At 37.8% G+C, this 20,197-nt stretch overlaps 1 protein-coding gene across 1 annotated transcript; it reads right to left on the reverse strand.

Annotated features, from left to right (window-relative positions):
- Positions 1–431: 431 nt before the first annotated feature.
- On the reverse strand, positions 432–19,758 carry ADRA1B (adrenoceptor alpha 1B). The gene is made up of 2 exons (XM_072400423.1): positions 18,541–19,758; positions 432–4,015 (listed from the first exon to the last, which is right to left on the reverse strand). Exons 1-2 carry the CDS (start codon positions 19,496–19,498, stop codon positions 3,513–3,515), a joined length of 1,461 nt encoding a protein of 486 aa, XP_072256524.1. The 5' UTR covers positions 19,499–19,758; the 3' UTR covers positions 432–3,512.
- Between the last annotated feature and the right edge of the window lie 439 nt (positions 19,759–20,197).

The raw sequence follows: 20,197 nt of genomic DNA on the forward strand, positions 1-20,197 counted from the left end.
TTAAATCAAAATAAAAATAGTAAGCAGGCAGGTTATTCCCTGCAGAAGGGATAGGGCATGTCCCTTCTGCAATAAAACTTACCTACCTATTCATATTCTTGTCCATAATGCACACTGAGATGCTTACAATCCGGTCGTAGCTGGCTTCTGGAAATGTTACATCATTCTGGACTGATCAAGATGGCCAAAGATCCCAAACCCAAAAGAGGACTAGGTGATGATGTCAACACTGCAGATAAATTTGTATAGCTGCAGAAAATATTTCATCTGTCCCTGCAATAAACAACCTGCCTGATTACATTTATTAAATTAACTTCTACTTTCAACTTATTAAAAAATTGGACTTTCATTGCAAGGCCACAAGAGGGCAGCCAGATCCGGCTTTAAATAAACCTACAAAAATATGCAAAAATAAAGGATTGCATGCACAGTGACCTAAAACTTGTAATTTTATTTGTGTCGTAAAGATATCATATTTACAATGCAGTCATATATAAATACCTTTAGGCTTATCACTATGAACAAATACATTCGAAATGTATACACAAAAACACATAAAAAAATTACACATGGGAGATTATATATTCAGTAACAATACATTAGATGTCCCATTTCCCCATTTATCCAGCTTAATAAATAAAAATAACACGTGGACACCATGTGTTGTTAGCATTGTCTCTTACATTAGTATTTGAGCATCAGTTCTTATCAGTTTTCTTATTTCCTGCTGTTGCTTCTATTGATAATATGCAATATATTAAACAAACTGATAAAGATCTGTACAACAATAGCTGAAATCTGTTGTAGATGAGTGAAACATCAGAGTATAAGGGACAGGTTGGCACAGCTTTCAATAGGGGTCTATTTAGAGAGAATTAGATAGCGCATCGCCACAACTGTTATTCTGATTGACAGATTCATGAAAGGGCAATCGATTTTTTTTTCATGCATTGGAGATCAGTGATTGATACCATTCATTGTACCGTAGTTGACCTAAATTAGTGAAGTTCTATTTTTGGTGTCACTGCAAAATAGCGAATAGCAAAAGCAGCAATCTTCTTAAAGTGGCGATCATGTGGAAAAGTGACAACATTTTCTGATTACTGCTTTTATAAGTGGGGCGAACAGGCTGTTTGCCAGGAAAATGTGTTGTATGTGTATACAAACATGTCATTTCCTGGCGAATAACCTGTTTGCTTCTTATAAATAGGCCATTTTAAAGCCAAAAGTTTGGGTACCATTGCTCATTTTTATGATCAAAGCTATGTGGACATCTCTCAAAATTATTGTGTTCAAGTGTTTCCAGTGAAGGATCCTGGCACAACATACAAAAACATTTCAGACAATTGTACTTCCAAAATGTGGTAACTGTTTGGCAGCCACTTTTCTGTTTCATAGGCATGGTTTATTCGGTTTGGTGAGAAGGAACTCAAGTAGCCTGCACAGAGCTCTGACCTCAACCTTATATAACCCCTTTGAGTGGGATAGGGATGCCATTGGTAAACCGGGGCTTCTCTTGACCTTACAATTTTTTAACTGAATGGGAACAAATTTCCACAGATGCACTCTAAAATATTTGGAAAGTCTTCCCTGAACAGTGGAATCTGCCATACACATAAAGTAGAGGAAGGTAGGGGAGTATTACCACCCATGGTTTTGGAATGGGATAATTAGCAAGCTCATATAGGAATGATGGTCAGGTCCCCACAAACTTTTGACCATATAGTATATATAACTGACATATATTCTGCACAGTTCAGTATAATGCTGTGAAGGTAAAATATGTACAACTTTAGGAATTTAATAACAACTTCTCTGACCCGCAGTTTACTGTTCTGTATTTCAGTAATTTATTAAAAGAGGGCTTCAACGAATTTGTAAATGTCCAATGTTAGAATAAAATGTGTTAATTGGGGTAACCCCCTAGACACTAACTATATATATAATTCCCTACTATGTTGTTGGAATGCATTATTAAATTGGCTTATTACAAAAGTCTCTGTCATTTCTTGGACCTTATGCAGGTCTAAGGACATTCTCCTCAGTACCAATTTGTGGTCAATTCCTAATACTGTCACTGTCACATTAACAATAGTTGGCCCCTCACTACAATAAATCTCCTTAAAGGAAACGGGGGACAGACAAATGTAACAAGTTTATATGTAAATGATGTGTGATGATGTTCTGCACGAATAGAAAGATAGAAATACATTTGTTTCCATTTGTAAAACATAGTAAGGATTTCACCCATAAAACATAGGATTTATATACAAAGCTGACTTGATGTGTACAGCTATTTTGTTATTAGCTAAATAAAAATCATTCATTGCTATCTCTGGAATAAAATCAGTAGAAAGTGCCACATAGCATACAGTTTAGCAACAAAAACAGAAGGACCTGCAGGACTATCTGTTGGCAAGGGTATATTATTCACAGAAGTATGTGTTTTGGAATTTAACACCATTAAAATTATTTTCTTTGACTATAACCCATTTTCACTGGGCTAAAATTAGATGTCAACAAATTAAAGTGGGTCTGACCTAAAAAAAAATCAAGATTTGCTATGGTATAATGAACATATAGAAATGGTAAATGGACCTGAGCAGTAGCATGAAAAATATACCACCTAATAATAGCAGTGCACTTCTTAGTATGTGGGGATGCTAACAGTCAATAGTCTCATCTGCAGCACTTCTGCCTCTGACTGCCAGTCTCCAGAGATTTGTACTGAGATTTGGGGATGTCACTACTGTGCCACTAAATGTTCTCCTTGCTGGAGGCTCCACTATAGGAAAGCAAAGCCCCGCATCTACCAAGATGGCCACATTCACACAGTGACACAATGCTGAACAAAGCATTGTAAGTCAGAAATGGGGACACATTTATTACAGGGAGATCACATATAATATTTGTGACTAGTCTATTGCTCTTTGCCTGATCTTTCCAAGCTCAGTTCCTCAGAAGAGCACTCTGAGCCCAGTCATTTCTAGAAGGTAGGGAGCAATGTTTTTAACTAAATTGAAAAAACATTTTTGTACAATTTCTATAAGTATAAAGTAGTGATAAGAATTTCAAAATAAATGTTTGACTAAATATTATTAACAGTTGTAAAGTGCTTCTTTCCAATCAGATTCAAAGCACATCTCTCCCTTCCAAGTACTAACCAGTCCCAACTCTGCTTAGTTTTCAAGATCAGGTGCATAAACATGGTGGTATGGATGTGGCTTTAATTCTAAGAGCCCACAGAAAACCAATGCAAACAGAGGGAGAACATACAAACACCACTCTGGCTGATATTTGAACCTGGGAAATCTATTTCTGTGAATTTAGTTGGGCTTTAAGTTGACTTCTTTTGAACCCAGCTTTTGCTGTTCTTGTAAGTCACTAAGTTTTGTTCCCTTTAATCTTAGAATTCAGACCCACCAGACCATCTAAGATAACCAAAAGAGCTATAAATACCCACCAGTACACAAATATGGCACTTTTAGGAAGTATTGACGGCTAAGTGGGTATTATCTATAATGAGTGGTGTCCTGTACTGCATGGTCAGTTCCATGTCCGTTATAGTCTGAAGGGGCCGGGAAAATAAAGGCACTATGTGATTTGTTCTGTACACTGGATTCTGAAGTCTGTTTTTGATCCGAGTCTACAGGGATGTAAGAATGCTTCCAGTCTCGAGGACTGTTCTCATTTCTGGATGATCTATTTCTGTAGCTTGGGCTTGGAGTGATGGACGTCATCGTCCTCTGGCTACCATTGATAAAGTGTCTGTCATCCATGGACTCCTTACGTGAATGGGTCATGGTGCTGCTGCTTCGAGGACGGAACTGGGATCGGCGCAACATGGACTGCCTTCTGTTACTCCATTGGCATCTTAGGATTCGTATGAAGGCTCTCTTGAACTCTTTGCTAGAGCAGGGGTAGATGACAGGGTTGATGCAGCTGTTGAAGTAGCCAAGCCAGAAGATTACTTTCTGCACTGTTTCTGGAGGTTCCAATTGCTTGAAGATTGAAGCTGGAAGAAGCAAAGATAAAACACTCTGAAACAAAACCACTAGTTTTACAGAAACAATGTTTATTGTTCTCAAAGAGCGAGATTACTAATTATTACACCCAACAGATCTAGCGTCACAGTCCTCAGAAGTAACTTGAGCTTAACAGGTCATTTGCAGCTGAATTGCAGCTTCTTGCCCATGAGAAAAATACATTTTCCATGATTCCTTGCATTGTGTATCATGAATGTGGGTGTTCAAAATTGTAGTCTTAGCATTTTAGAGCACAGTGGGCTGGCTACAAAAGAAAAACATTCTATATGAAGCATGAATTGTAGCTACAGACATCAAGGAAATGCAGGGATCTGCAAAGGATATGTGGTATTTATAGGAACTAACTGAGCACACATTTTAGAAAAAATAAGGAATGAATGCCTCATTAAAATATAAAACAGATGTGATATTGTAATTGTTTTCGACTTTCGTGACACTTTTTCCCTTGAAGGGGAACCACCAAAAAATGAACACATGCAGAAAAAAAAGAACTAGTCAAAAGTATTGCCTGAGGTCCCCCTGCAACTGATCTTTCATTACTGACTTACCCTGTCTCGTTCTGCACTTTGTGTCTTTGTTTGGAGGTTGCCATCTTGGTGGAGGCAAGGCTATGCTCTCTTATGTCAGAGCCTCCAGCAAGGGATACAGTAAGTAGTTAGTGTTTTCACAGAATCTCATTCTAGGAAATATTGGATCTCACACTGCAGCTATACAACTATGGAACTGGAGAACCTGCAACATCACAAGGTCAGGGGTTGCAGCGGTACTGATGTGTGTCAGCCAAAATCTACAATAGAACCAGGATTTACATGTTTGTGTCATCCATGAGCCAGCATCTCAGTCCAGAAAGCTGACCCTGGATCTAGCTTGATAAATTATCTGCTTTAACTCACATAAGTACACTGTCCCAATCCAACACTCAAAGATTGGGTTACTCCAGTGCAGTGAAGGATTTTAAAGAAAAATACATTTCTGATCAATAATATAAGTTTTGGTGGTTGCTGGTGGAGATCCCACCAGTCAGCATCAGATGGTGATATGTCTTCCATATCCATGTGAGTGAAAAGTTTTTTTAACTCATCAGATTGTGTGAATTATTTAGGTGTTATCATTTGATTTCTCTGCACAAATATTGGTACACCAGTATGGCAAATATTTGCAGCTCTTTACACTAGCATTGTGAATCACAGTTCCAACATCAGTGGTTTCATGTGTCACCTCTGCGCTTATCAAAATAAAGACTTCTCCCAGATTAATCTTTGTATATCTGTTTCTGTGGTGCAGTTTATTTGCTGAGCTAAAAAATCAAGACTTTCCAAATCCTTTTCCCATTAATCAAAAGCATCAAGTCTTTGTTTTAATTAAAGCTATTTTTAATTATACAGGACTAAAATGCGTGAGATTGTCATGAATATAAATCACAGATATACACACCCCGTTATCCAGAGGTCTGGCAGTTCGTCAAGGAATTACTTCACCTAACAAACTTAGGAAAAATGAATTATTTTCTTTTAAATGGCAGCTAGCTTGTTTTAAAATAGGCCCAAATATTTGTCTGTTATAAACAGAGGAAAAACATACACGGCTTCTAAACATACCAGCAGTAATTGTTACTGCAGTGCAATTAGATTATTAAAATTGTTTTATTTGTTTGTTTTTATTTTTTCATCTGATCTACACATATGAAGTTTGGTAAGTCAGATAGCTCTTACATAGAATAATATGTTAGGTGTTGGCTTATTTCTGCTTAACGACTACAGAATATTAGGTTGAGTTGGGAAATCAGCGTTTGACTGATGCAACACATAGCATGCTGTGGCCGATTTACCAGCGAGTGCAAAATGTTCAATTGCTCAGGAAATGCTGCAAAACGAGAAGGTGATTCTGCTACTACTTCAACTAACCAAAATGTATTAGGTGATTGGGTATGAATACGTCATGGCATCATATGGTGTCTACCATCCCAATTATAATTACAGTTGTTGCAGCAAAGCAGTAGCAAAACATATACAATAATAATATTAATAATATTCACATGCAATACAACAAAATAATAAAATACAATACTCCTCAAATTTAAGGGCATAGCTGAATAAAAGGGATGTCATTGGGTCTTTTTCTGGAATATTGCAAAAACTGAGTATCACAAATACTACGAGAAAATGCTCCTGTAAAGTATTTGAGCATCTATTTGCAAGATTTGGGATTGCACTGTGAGGCTCAGGCCCAGATACTATAAGCTTTTATATATCTGTAAGGCTAGGTTCCTACCTGATTGGGATCAACTGATCCCACATGACTCCCAGTGGCTTACATCTTGCCAGCTGCTTGGTCACTCTTAAAAAAACTGCATCTGCAGATTTCACAATAGGCGTACCATTCATTCTTTAGACATCTGCCATTGGTAGAAGCTACTTGAACCATCTCCCCAGGGGCAGTGGTTCACTGACATGAGTAACGCACTGTAACCTTTTTGCCAGTCTGAACACAGCCTAATAGACATCTTAGAACATATAACAAAATTACGCTTTTCTATTACAGAAGATACCTGGGGGTTAAGAATTCTATAAAAATTCAATTTAAACCAGTAAGCCTATCTTGCAAGCAAGAAAAAAGGCGTTTAAGGACGTTTTGTATACTAACAGGAGTTATACTGCAAGGAGGCAACATTTCAGTTTATTTATAGAAAATAGCAGCAGTTGCAGATTATGTTGGGGAAATCATTTTTAATACCAGATAACACAATGAATTCAGCAAAAGTTGAATTTTCCTTTACAAAAAGCCTGTCAGATCAGAAATATGGAAAATGCCTTTGTTGATTTGTTCAAGCTCTGAAGGCTGTCATATTGATCTTGGTGACTTGAAAAGATGTGCATGTTACCTGTCCTGACACTGGTAACTGATACTGGTACAAACATGTTCCAAAGTTCACTACGAGGAGAAGTAAGGATAAGAATACATAAGAATGACAGCTCCAAAGACCTTCAAAACAAGTCAGCAGTAGCCACCCCCATGTTTCCATTCCTGATGTTCCTTTTAATGTCATGTCATGCACAATGGAGGGAGGCATGTTGTGCCTTGGACCATACGTGGAGATTGCTGTGTTCTTAACCATGCCACAGTGGTTCTTGGCCATCTAAACAGCGTATGAATTTCAAGCTAAATATATTCTATCTGGATCTCCTTTTACCCAGACAATGCATCATAAAACCAGACAAATGTCAACCAGAAGAAGCCAACACTAATATAACCCTAGAAGGAGAGATTACTTCTCCCTGAAATGTATCCCAACCAGTGCACGTAATGTGAGTTCCACAACAAAAATAGTTTAACATACATAAATGAGGTTAAACTGACCAGCCTTTTTAGTAATACAAATACTTTTGTGGTCAGTCCAACCACAACTGGTGTTTTAGGGTTGATTTCCACATAGTAATGTGTACCCGGATGTGGCATGAATGCAGATAACACTAACTGTATTTCTTTAGTCATAATATGGCAGCACACAGCACGAAAGCATGATGGGCTAAAGCTGAACTCAAGCTAAATACACAATTGTAATACTTTAATGGCCTTCATTTTACCTAAAAAAGGTTTACAAAATCTTTCCAGACAGTCCAGCCGGGATGAACTGTTTAACGGTACTTCTGTTAAACAACATGCCTTGGTCACCTGCCTTTCTACAGGAGGGGGCAGCACAGTAAATTGGTAACTGTGAGCTAAATATGTCATGCTTTTTCTGTCTTCTATGGTCAGTATGTTCTTTTTCAGCATTCACACATGCCACAGACCTCATTGGTCCCAGGTGCTACCCTATTCTCCCCCATCTGAGTGCAGCTGTACTTTAAATAACATTGAAGTCAATTTAAAAAAAGGGATTCAATTCAGTTACAGGTAAAAAATACATTAAAATTTTTTGTATTATACATACCATCATCCATGTTTTTTTTAATAATTGGCTACAGTTTAGCTTTTAAACTTGCTGTATACATGACATACAATGCAATACAAGACAGAGGAAGAGAACATGAATTTACAAACAAATTTTGAGCCTAAAACCTATCTATGCTATAAGACAGAGAAAAGTAGTAGATTTAGACATTGAGATCTTGGCGCTGGTAGCTTTGGCACCAACAGTCTAGTAGGTGCACGCTGTTACCAGTCATTCGAAAGAAAAGAAGCACATATTTGGGTATATTTCATTAAGTTTGATTTAAACCACAATAGAAGATTTATTTTCACACCTGTACAGCTCTTTCTCTGAACAGGATATGACTTAATCAATGGCTGCTCCCATCACTAACTGTACTGTGAAAAAGAAGGAAATTGTGGTATTTACACAGATGATAGTACTGTTGGAAAAAGACAGGTGGGAAACCTACATGGGCAACAAGGAGTTGGTATGAAGGAATACTTTTATTGTATGGTATGCCAGATTACAATGTGCATTAAGGCACAAGTGGACATGTTAAATTGCACCTTCCACTAAAATCAAATGTCTGCTTAAGCTGTCCAGGCCCCCTCTCTCTTCTTCTATACAAAGGTTAAAAACAAACCTGTCAAGGAAAAAGTTAGGATTATTCTTACTTTGCCCCCATTCTTTGCATTAGTGGGCATTAAATCATTGCCATACCAGTGAGTATGTTTCTTTAGAACACAGCAGCTGAAATCTCGTAAAAAGACAGTATGGAGCGTATTTTGGTGCGATTTGGCCTTTCTGTGATCCATAAAACTTTACCAGGAATGGCAGCTTCGGTGTTGTAGGCAGAATATGGAGGGGGGTTGCAGGGTAAATATAGATGTAACCTTATCCTGTACATTTTCAACTATATATAGTAGATGATTTGGGAATAGCATTATGTCCAATGTAAGCAGGAAATGCAGCTTTAACTGCCCAGGGTTCCTGAGAATGCATTCCTATAATGTATCTATAACTTCTTTATTAATAGATAAACATGCACTTCATCTTAGTTTTTCTACCCAGTGGATAACATACCAAAGTGTCTAAAAAAAACTAAATCCAATTTGTTTTGAAAATGTACTGTCATAACAAATTACATTATTATGGCAACTACTACATCCTACCCTTGCTTCTTTTTTTTATGAAGTAGTAAAGCTGACTTTTTACTCTAGATGATACAGTAGAGAAGGAACAAGGGGAATGTATATGGGAAGGGGGGGAGGGATGTGCAATAAAGTGAACCTATAGTTGTAAAAGTAAAAAGAAAATAGCAACACCAAAACAAATACCTGGTCCTTATTTTTTGGTTTAGCTGATTGCATGTACACCAAAAGAATCATATGTTATCTTATGCAACAATTCTTTATCCAAGCAGACCATCTTTACAAGAATAATCAAAAATAAAAATCAATATTAACTGTGGACTTTTCAGGGCTGGCAGATTTTTACCTTGTGTACTGGCTGTGGTGCTGTGTTCACTTTGAGGTTAATTCAATAATTGATTATAGGCTGTTTACACAGCAAAGCGATTCACCCCCTGCAAGAACCATCCAATAATGAGCAAGATAAAATCCTGATCTGGAGCTCCTTTGCATGTGATTGGGTATTCTTTGCAAAGTAAACTTTCACATTCACTAAGCTAAGTGAATTATCCCTTGCAAGGTCATAATGCACAATGGTAAGTAAACAGACTAAGTTCCTTAAATAAATGACCCACTTTATGTTTTCTGTGCACACTTTGCCTATTTGTTGAGCATGGTTAGCACCGTAATGTTCTCAGTACAGGGCAGGTTGTCTTAGATATTACTAATAGGAGTTATTTAACATATTTATCTTCCCCGGACAATTGTGAAGGAGTTTGTTCTATGGTGTGAGCTAAGGGAAGACAGTAAATATTTGGAACAACTTTCTTTTCTACTCCGGGCTCTGCCCCAGATGGAGCCAGTATTTTGTATTACAGTTGCCCTGCAGGAGGATCTGTCCTAACAGAACTGCGCAAGAAGATGTCTGCTTGGAAAAAGCATCTTGAACTGAATCTTCTGCACTGGAAATTGTCCAAGAAGTACTGGGTAAAAGCTGCTGGTTGTTTAATGCTTAGAATAAAGTATAAATGAACATAAGGGGGGGACATTGATAAAATTTTGAAAGACCTGGGGACCGATAGAGCAAAGTATCGCAAGGTAACTTTGTGGTGTGCATAAGATATAATAGCACATGTTGAGAAAGTCAGGTTATCCATGAAGGTAGGAATGACTTAAACGACAATGGTAAAGCCTATCAAACTCAAATAGACAACAAATATGTTGCAACGTATTTATACCTAAATGTGGTGGCTGCATTATTTAGGTTTTTTTAGACAGTATTCCTTTATTTTCACATGATAATCCTGCCAGTAACACACTTCCTTATGCAGGGTGACAAAGATCATCTCATTCTCTCTCCACCATATAAGAAGGAAAAGTGTGCCATGCGTGAGACTCTGAAAGACCAATATATAAACCACTGGACACAGATCAGTTTAGAAAAAAAAATTATTTCTTTACAAAAGTCTTCCTCTACACAGAATAGCTAACGCTTCATCTGATTTCATCAAAATGCTGGCATCTAAATAGCAACAAGAACTAATGGGACAACAGACACCTTGTTCAGGAATGTGTAATGCTCAACAAAATGTACAGAGTGCAGCAACTATGAATTGTAATATAGAGTACACACTGCATTTGTAAGAATAGGGAATATACAGCAGAGTACAGAATAAAGTAGTGTCATTGCATCTCTTAATACATTATATGATGGTGCTGGTCTGGGAAAGTGTTGTTTTCAGCAATACATCTGATATAACTCTACCTAATGGTCTCATAAAAGATTATACCATATAAGACGATGACCCTGATTTATTAAAGCTCTCCAAGGCTGGAGAGAATACACTTTCAGAAGTGAAGCTGGGTGATCCAGGAAACCTGGAATAGATCTGGTCCAGGATTCAAAACATTTGCCAGCAAATAGCAAATGATTTTTAAAAATCCATTCCATGTTTTCTGTATCACCCAGCTTCACTTCTGAAAGTGTATTCTCTCCAGCCTTGGAGAGCTTTCATAAATCAGGCCCATAACCCTTACTTGGGTTAGTGAATAAGCAGTTATCTAAAGGTTAGATATCAGATTCTAGTTATCAATGTAGTTACATATGTAGTTATGAATGAGGTTCATTTATTGCACAAACCAATCTGTATTGGCAGTTCTATTTAATTTTGGTGGTCATGGTTTGTCTTTTTGCTGGTGTGCAACAGGGTAGATAACATGGATTATGATTTAGAATTGCTGGGACATTAATTAAAACAGGGAAAAGTACAGTTCAATGCTCTGGTTGTATTGGGAGTGCAATGCAGATAGAAGTACAGAGAAAAAGGGGTGTTTGTTTCAGATGACTGCAAAATGAGCCCTGGCAGTGGAGAAAGCAAACAGTATTCTGGGATGTATTACTAGGGGCTAACCAGCATGAGGAAGGAGCTCCTGATTTACCTATATGTAGACCTGTTTTAGAATACTATGCCCAGTTCTAGAAACCTCACTTCCAAAAAGTTATTAAAAAGATAAATCCAAAGGTGGGCAACAAAAATTCTGAAAAGTCTAAGGGATAAAGCATATCAGGATAGACTGCAGCAACATTTTTTGTACAGTCTTTAAAAATAAGGAAATTGGAACATGTTTGGAACCTTTAAGTACATTAGGGTGTAAACACTGGTTTAAAAGGCAGTATTTTCAAGTGGAAGCTAAGATCAAGAACACAAGGACATGACCTCAACTAAACCCCAAGCTAAACTTAGAAAGTAATATTCTTCTAAAAGAACAGTTGAGGCATGGAACAGACCTCCAGCAGGAATAGTGAGCAGAAAGGTGATAAAACACTGTCATCATTTCCTAGAACAAAGAAACTAGTGTGCCAAACTAAACTGTGGGCTGATAGACATAATGTTATTTGGGAGGTTAATCATTTTGGATTATTTCAATTCTTAAACTCAAAGTAAACAAGTTATTTTATACAACAGTGAATTTATGCCACGCAGTGCGTAAACCTCGATTCACAGGAATAAGAATGCTTTGAAAAAAAAGGGATGATGACATTTTAAAACTACAGTCATAAGGCCACCATTATAATGCATGGAAGAGGAATATATATACAGAACCTTTTAGCTTATTAAATATAAGAAATGTGCAATTTAAATTTTAGTTACTGTTGTTAGTTTACATGACTATTGCCATAATACATTTCCTAAAGGGAGCTATACCTGTAAAGAAGGTAATATTTACCTATTTTCACCCATGTGTCCACACCGATGAACATTGATCTAATCCTTAAAAATTATCCCCAGAAGTCCACAGAGAATCTCCTGGGTCTACCACAGTTCACACTGGTTTCTCCTGCTGACCTTCATGTCACTGCAGTGGATTTCCATGGCTTTTGTTGCATATATTTATAAATAAATGTTTAAGCCACACTGATGTGCCAATACACCTGTGCATTGGCACATCCACAGTGTGGTTATATATAGCAGTGTACACCCAGGTTCACCTGGAGGCGAACCCTTCCTCCCCAAAAGTACAGCAACACACCAGAAGGTCAGACATCACCTTTTTAGGACACCCATATCTTTTTCAGTGGGTGTTCTGGCAGCGGTGACTTTTACTGTTACAATAAATGATGCTATGTAATGACCTGTAAGTGTTTTTAGTGTAGTTATAACTGGGCTGTGTGATGGTGCCATTCCAGGGGCAGGCCAATGACAGCCTAGGCTAATAAGTGAGTGGAAGATTGAGAATGTCTGATGGTAAAAATAAATTATTATGGTGGATAGTTCCAAATTAAGAATTAATACTGCAGCAAGAACTATTTTTTTATGTCTACAATTACTGGTCTAATAAATTAGTTTAAAATGCATCTAAAATGAATTTTTTAAAAACAATTATTTTCTTAATAATACTTCTGGTTGGGGGGAATTGGAGATTTTGGGGACAGTGCTGCTTTAAAAGAGAAACGTTCTTTAAAGACCACAAAATTAAAGGGGTACTAAACCCTACGTATGGTCACGTGTCCCATTTCCATCGCAGGCGACACAATCTTCTTCCTTCTTCCCTTCCTTTCTTCCTGCATATGTGGCTCAGCTTTGGTTACCAGGATAATTAGCAATCCTAGCTTCCCCTTGTGCATACCAGGATATTTAGCAGGTTTAGTTCCGCTTTAAAGGTACCAATCTAAATAATGAAGCAATCAAAAGCAATGTTCTTGCGAAGATCCATTCTGAGGAACATGGCAACAAGTTTGTAAAAACTGCAAGTTCTCATATCCTAGCAAACTTTATTCTGAATCAGATCAGAAAGTAGATCTGCTTTTGTTACAATAGCGCACTGGTCTACAATTATGAATACATTCAGAGTTCTGATTACCATTTTCACATGTTTCATGAGAACATATTTCCCTAGCAGTTTATTTTTATTTTGGAAGAAAGAACAATTCTAATATATTAACTTTTGCCAGCTCAAACTTAAACTGTATGACAAGCAGACAGCAAATTAGGGAATCTGAAGCAGGGACACGGACGGGAATCAAATCTGAGGTACTGGCCTTCCCCCTGCTCTACTACAAAAATCATTTCTGTCTATGTGCTGTTTAACTTCCAATGTGGAAAGAATTGTCAGCGGGAGTTGAAGAAATATCAGACCCCCAGACAGTGATAAAAAACATACTGGGGGTGGAAACCCTTCCCCACTCCAATAAAGTAATTATTAGCTGGGCATATACTTATAAGATCTTGAGAATTACCTAGTTTTGTTAATTACGAAAGCTATAGTGAATGCCAATAGATACTATAAAGGAAAGAGGATAACATAAAATGTATTTTCCTACATCATATCTTGACATGACTGGACATGAAGGAAATGGTATGTTCATTAAAAGCCTATACCCTACCAAAGCTAACTAAAAAAAAAGTACATACATATGTCAAAAAATAATTGTGCTTGTCTCAGGCGAAAACCTGATATGTTAAAAGTGGCTTTCCTGATGTAATTCATCAGTCAGCTATTCCTATGGAGGAAAGAACAGCGGGGTACAGCTCACTCAACCTGCTCCCCTCTCCATAAAACAGAATGGCGTGTGTGTACAGCACTCATTGATTCATCTGCAATGGAAATGATCACAAAAGATCACTACCAGTCCAGAGCTTAGACAAGGGACAGGAAGCCTTGACACTTTTACTGTGACAACTGGAGAAAAAAAATAATAAAAAATCACATTCTCCCTGAGAGGTAAGGCTGCAGTATTATGATTAGAGGTGAGTTTGGAATAATTACAGATATCTATGCGTGACAAGTTTATTTTAAAGAATAACTTTAACTGAAGCCAAAACTTCAGGGATCAAGTTTAAAAGTGCCGCAGATCACAGGGGTGGTAAGTAGAGAAAGAACAAGGAAGAAAGATGATATTCACTGAGTACACAAAGACAGGAAAAACTATTACTGCATTTGCATCAAGGTGTACTACGAAGCCACATTTTATGACGTTTCATTTATAAGGTTCTTAAAAGACCTTTTTTTAATAGTCTATGTTTTATTTACAATGCAGCTCTATTTTAATCATTTTAAATATTATTTATCAGGTATTTCATTTACTTAACTCACTTTCGAAAATATATTAAAAAAGAAAGCTTTTCTTACAATAACAGTAAACAGTATTCAAGTGTGAAAGATAAACTTGGACTAGTATATTTATATATCTAAAAAAGTATCTTTTCTTTTGTACTTTTAGCGGAGTAACTCTGGAGGGGGGACTGGGTGCTTTGGGAGTGCCTGGAGCTGGAGCTCGGGGTTGTATTCTGGAACAGACCCGGATCTATAGATCAGCTGCTTGCAAGGACTGTACAGCATGGAGCACAGCCAAGTCTTGACTGGAACTATGCTTTAAATTGTATTAATAAGGAGATTTTAAGTAAAGTAGGAAAGGCTATTCATATCTTGTTCAGTGAAAAGAAAATGCTGTGCTTCACCACAAAGTCCCTAATAAAATCTTATTATCTGCCAAACTTCAATAAATTACAGGAAGCTATGCATTGGGCTTGATTCATAAATTATACACATCTCTCTCTTTAATAGGTTTGTATAGAATTGGGTGAGTAAAGACCCCTTGAGCTACACTTTAGCAGTCCTAAAGATAACCATACATTTCCAACAGCAAGGCTTATAGCTTTTCCTGAGATTTTCCTGTGGTTCCATCCCTTAATAATCTGCTATATTAGTAGGTGTTCTCTCCTATGATTAAAGGCATAGGCATGGGCCATGGAACTAACAAGGGGGCATCAGAAAAGGTACTGGTATGTATTGAGGATCAAAGATTGTGTTAGGAAGGAGGGATGGAACTAGTAGAATCCTCATAATGGAGCTTCCTGTAATAGTGTGGCAACAATGCTGCACTGCGCTTGAATTCACAACAAATGTTGCAGAGGCGTGACTATCGATTTTGTTACTGATTCACATAACTTGCCAATGAACACTTGTCCACACCTACCTATGCCCACTGCTTTAGGCTGACGGCACTTTCTCTAAAACCCTCCGCTGTAAATTGCAGTGTCTGGCAGGCACACATGTGAAGCACTAATAAAAGAGAATTTGGCTCATCCCAGAAGAGTAAAGGAAGTTCTTGTTTACTTCTGTATTAGGCATTTGCATCACATAGTAACTAGTTTTGTTATTTGTTTAAAATGTCAAATAGATAAATACTGTAATGTGTATTGTATTGCAAAAACCCACAACAGCCAACCAGCTGTAAACAGTCATTGTTCTGACTTATCTAAGAGAAGATTTGCTATGTTATAAGGAAAATTAAGTATTATTTGAGCCTAAGCAGAACTCTGAAAAATGTACCTCTTGTGTATAATTCCTCCTGAAAAAGCAGTGAACTTTCTGGTATGTGAGAGCCTAGGTACTCTAGTAAAATCTAAGACACTGCTGCCTCTAATTACTGGACTCAAGAAATGTGACAAAGTTGTCATGCCATTACTGTTCTTTATTCTCCTTGCTGGAGACTCTGAAATGTGGTAGCAAAGTCCTGCCCCTACCAAGATAGCCATCTCCATACAGAGACACAGTGCAGAATACGTATGGGTAAAGATCAGCTGCAGGGAGTCTTTTGTCCCATGCCCGTGTTTTGGGCATAGCTTCCAAAGTTTAGTCCCTTGTTTGTTTGGAATTAAAGCACATCCCTATTTGTTTGAACTATGCCTGTTATGTAACTCATAGGTTTTGTAGCTATGCTAAATAAGTACATTGAGTGATGTTCTAAATGAACTAAGACCACAATAGCTGTAAAAAAACAGTGTTTGCTACCCGTTCTAAACAAATTCCAGATGTTGTTCCTCCAAAACAGCTTAGATGAGCTGGATTCAGATGCAATAGGCAACACCATTTTTGTCTTATTTTGAACTATGAATGTAAAAAGTGGGGGACCAGGCATCTGACATTCCCAAAAATGTGCTGGATGCTGAACATTCTTCAGCCACTGAGAGTGAGAAAAAAACATTTAATTCTGAACTGCAAGCAGATATAAAGGACGGATAAAGAAATTAGTACAGCTCGGTAATATTTAAAACAACCTTATAGGCATTTTTAATGCAAGTAGCATCATCTACCAGCAATCTCAAAAACATTCTGTTGCTACCCCTTTCACTGTCTAGTTATAAACTGGGTGAGGGACAAGAAAACGAGTGTTTCCTAAATGCAACAGAAAAAATATGGACTGGATGCACAGAAATATACAACCTTTTACTGGTTAAACAGCTCCTCTATATGTGTTGTATTTGTGCATTTAGCTGTTTACCTTGAGTGTTTACCTGTCTACCTAATTTAGTAGCATACCCGCAGTCTCTGGCTTTAGCTTTTAGCATGCATGTAGTCTGTGACCATCTCACATAGCATGCCTGTAGTCTCTGATCATCTCCCATAGCATGCCTGTAGTCTATAGCATGCCTGTAGTCTCTGACCATCTCCTATAGCATGCCTGTAGTATCTGACCATCTCCCATAGCATGCTTGTAGTCTCTGACCATTGCCTATAGTTTATCTGTATGTAGTCTATGATAATCTCCTGCAGTCTCTGACTGGCTCAGGTTTTGTGGCATTTCATTCAATAATTATAACCACTGGTGGGCCTTGGGTTATGTCTGGCACTGCACTAGCATAATTGGTAAATATTAAAAGAGCACAGCACCCATATTAACACAGATCTACATTAGCAATGATATGACCCTAAGTCTGCAAAAACTCAAAATCCTAATATTTACCTCTAGAGATGCTGATGGTTTTAATAATCGGGAAATATTTAATGTTTTGCTAGATTAAATTCCAATCATCTGTGCCATAGATAAAAAGCTCAGATTTACAGAGACTGGATTTAAAAATTATTTATCTTCTTACCTAATAAACAAACATAATTGGATAATGTATGATATTCTCTGTAATGTTCAGATAGACCAGAAAAGAGTGTCTGTGTCTCTTCTGGAGAGATTCCACCACTTACCCGGGTAACTATTTCAGTTATTACCAGACCAGAAGGCGAGAGAAGATTTGCTATTGAAGACACATGCATCGGTGACAACTGTCATTTGGAAATATTTAACCTTTACTTCCTGATGTTTTACTTTGATAGAATGTTACCCTACCTATTGGGATAACGACTAAAAAAACCCTAATAGACGTTTTACCTTTTCTTTACTCTTTAAACAAAACAAAACGTTTAATTGTGCTTGAAATAAACGGCTTTGATTATAGAATAAGTTTGACCCTCCAACTGCAGTTAAGATATGTCCTCCCTTCGCCAGCCATGCACAGATAAATAAAGCTTAGCTGTGACCTAAAACTTCATATTTAGCTGTCTCTACCTTCCATACATTCATTTAAACTTCTGTATAGCCAACACTTTTTTCAGGTTTCAATAGATCAGGGAAGGATTAAAACCTGTCTGGATTTTATTGATGTCTGTAACTTCAATGGGGTATTCACCCTCTTTTATAGTCCTGATGACCATTGTTCTTGATACTTAGTGTTGGGAACTCCACAATTTTACAGTTGTCACCAGAACAGAGTCAAATAAGTGTTTAAGTGACAACTCTCTAAAAGCAGAATTCCTTTGTAGAGATTATTTTTCACGTCCTATTTTGTCTCCAGGAGAGGAAGTAAAGAAAATCCTCACCGACTGGAGGCAGCAAAAACTAAAATGTTACGGGTTTTATTCCCCCTCTATACTATCCATAACTGCAAAATAGGATTTAGGTTATTCATACATATAAAACATATGACTATGGTAGGGACATTGGATTGTGAGCTCCTTTGAGGGACAGTTAGTGACACAACTATGATTTTGTACGGCACTGTGTAATATGTACACAGTATGAAAATACTGTGTAATAATAATAATAATATTAATAATAAAACTGTTACGGAGTAAGCACTGTGAGCATACTTCTCTTCTGATATCTGATGCTTACCTAATGGCAGAGCTGTGAAGAATGGAAGCCAGCACAGGATAAACAAGCCCACCACAATCCCCAGTGTCTTGGCAGCTTTCTTCTCCCTGGAGAATTTGAGCAGTTTCAGTGACAAGGAACTGCGGGGTTGCTGGCTTTTGTTTTTGCTGTTAGGAATGCCATCATGCATATTCCTGCAATGGATCCTGAGGGTCAGCTCCCTGGAGTCCATCCTCTCCTTCATCACCCCAGCCTCTAAGTTCTTGGTGATCCTCTTGGCTACTACATAGACTCTGCAGTACATCACCAGAATGACAATGAGAGGGATGTAGAAGGAGCCCAAGGAAGAGAAGATGGCATAGAAAGGCTCTGTAGTGATATCACATACATACTCATCAGTAGCTGTCTGTTGCTTCCACCCCAGTAAGGGTCCAATGGAGATGACTATAGACAATATCCAGACACAAAGCAGAGCCAACAAGACCCTTTTCCTGGTCACTATAGTTGGGTACTGGAGCGAATAGCGAACTCCGATGTACCTGTCTATAGATATGGCGCACAGGCTGAAAATTGAGGCGGTGCAGCACAGAACGTCCATGGCAGCCCAAATATCGCAAAATATCCTGCCAAAAACCCAGGCACTGACAATCTCCAGAGTTGAAGAGAAAGGTAAAACAGTGGTGCTGAGAAGAAGGTCAGCAATGGCCAAGTTGACTATCAGGTAGTTGGTGGGGATCCTCAACTGCCTGTTGGCCACCACTGAGATAATGACCATGATGTTGCCCACTATGGCCACACATATAAAGGCTCCAAGGGTAAATCCAAGGACCATAGCCCTTGTAAAGTCCACATGCAAATGAGTCCTATTGGTATCCGTTTGGTTGATATCTATGAAACTTCCATTGTCCCAGGAAACATTTGGAGAAATGTGAAGAGCTGAAAAGTTCTCAGCAACAGTCATATTAAAATGGTCATCCATGCCTGTTATAATGTGGCAAAAAAAAGATCACCTGACAATGATCCAACAGCTACAGCATTGTGCAGTCACAGTGAGCAGGGATAGCTCAGCCAAGATCTCATACCCAACTTTTGTAGAGTTGCTTCAATTCTTGATAAGGGGTTCCTTGGGATCACATGAGGATGATGGGAGCAGAGTATACAAGTCTGATCTCAGGAGATCGGGACCTCTGCTCTGGATGTGGCATGGCATGCTGCTTGCACTAACCATCTCAGGGAGAAATCTTTTTTAGCAGCTGCTTTTCTTACTAATGACATCACAGGGACAGAGCATTGATGGATATAAGTCAACACTAGAGGGCGCAGCTGCCCAGAAGAAAGCCCAGCAAAGTGACTGCAAGCATTGAGAATTCTGTGCCAGCTCCAGCCAGGGCTTGGATGGGGAGTTTTAAAAATCATCTTCCAAATTAATTATTTGATATACAATGTTTACCATTGTGAACCCCTTTTGGTTGTTTTTACCTTTTTTTATTTTGTTTAAAATGTTTTCTTTTGTATCTGTTTTATTATTTTATTGTACTGTTTTATTGTTACTGTTATTGTACTGTTTAAAAAAGTAAAAACCCTTAATAAAAGTTTGAATTGAAAAAAAAATCATCTTCCTAGCCAGAGGGGACCCATTTAAAGTGAAATTAAACCTAAAAGTATAAAATATTGGGAG

Source organism: Pyxicephalus adspersus, chromosome 2 (genome assembly GCF_032062135.1).
Source record: "Pyxicephalus adspersus chromosome 2, UCB_Pads_2.0, whole genome shotgun sequence".
Taxonomy (NCBI): domain Eukaryota; kingdom Metazoa; phylum Chordata; class Amphibia; order Anura; family Pyxicephalidae; genus Pyxicephalus; species Pyxicephalus adspersus.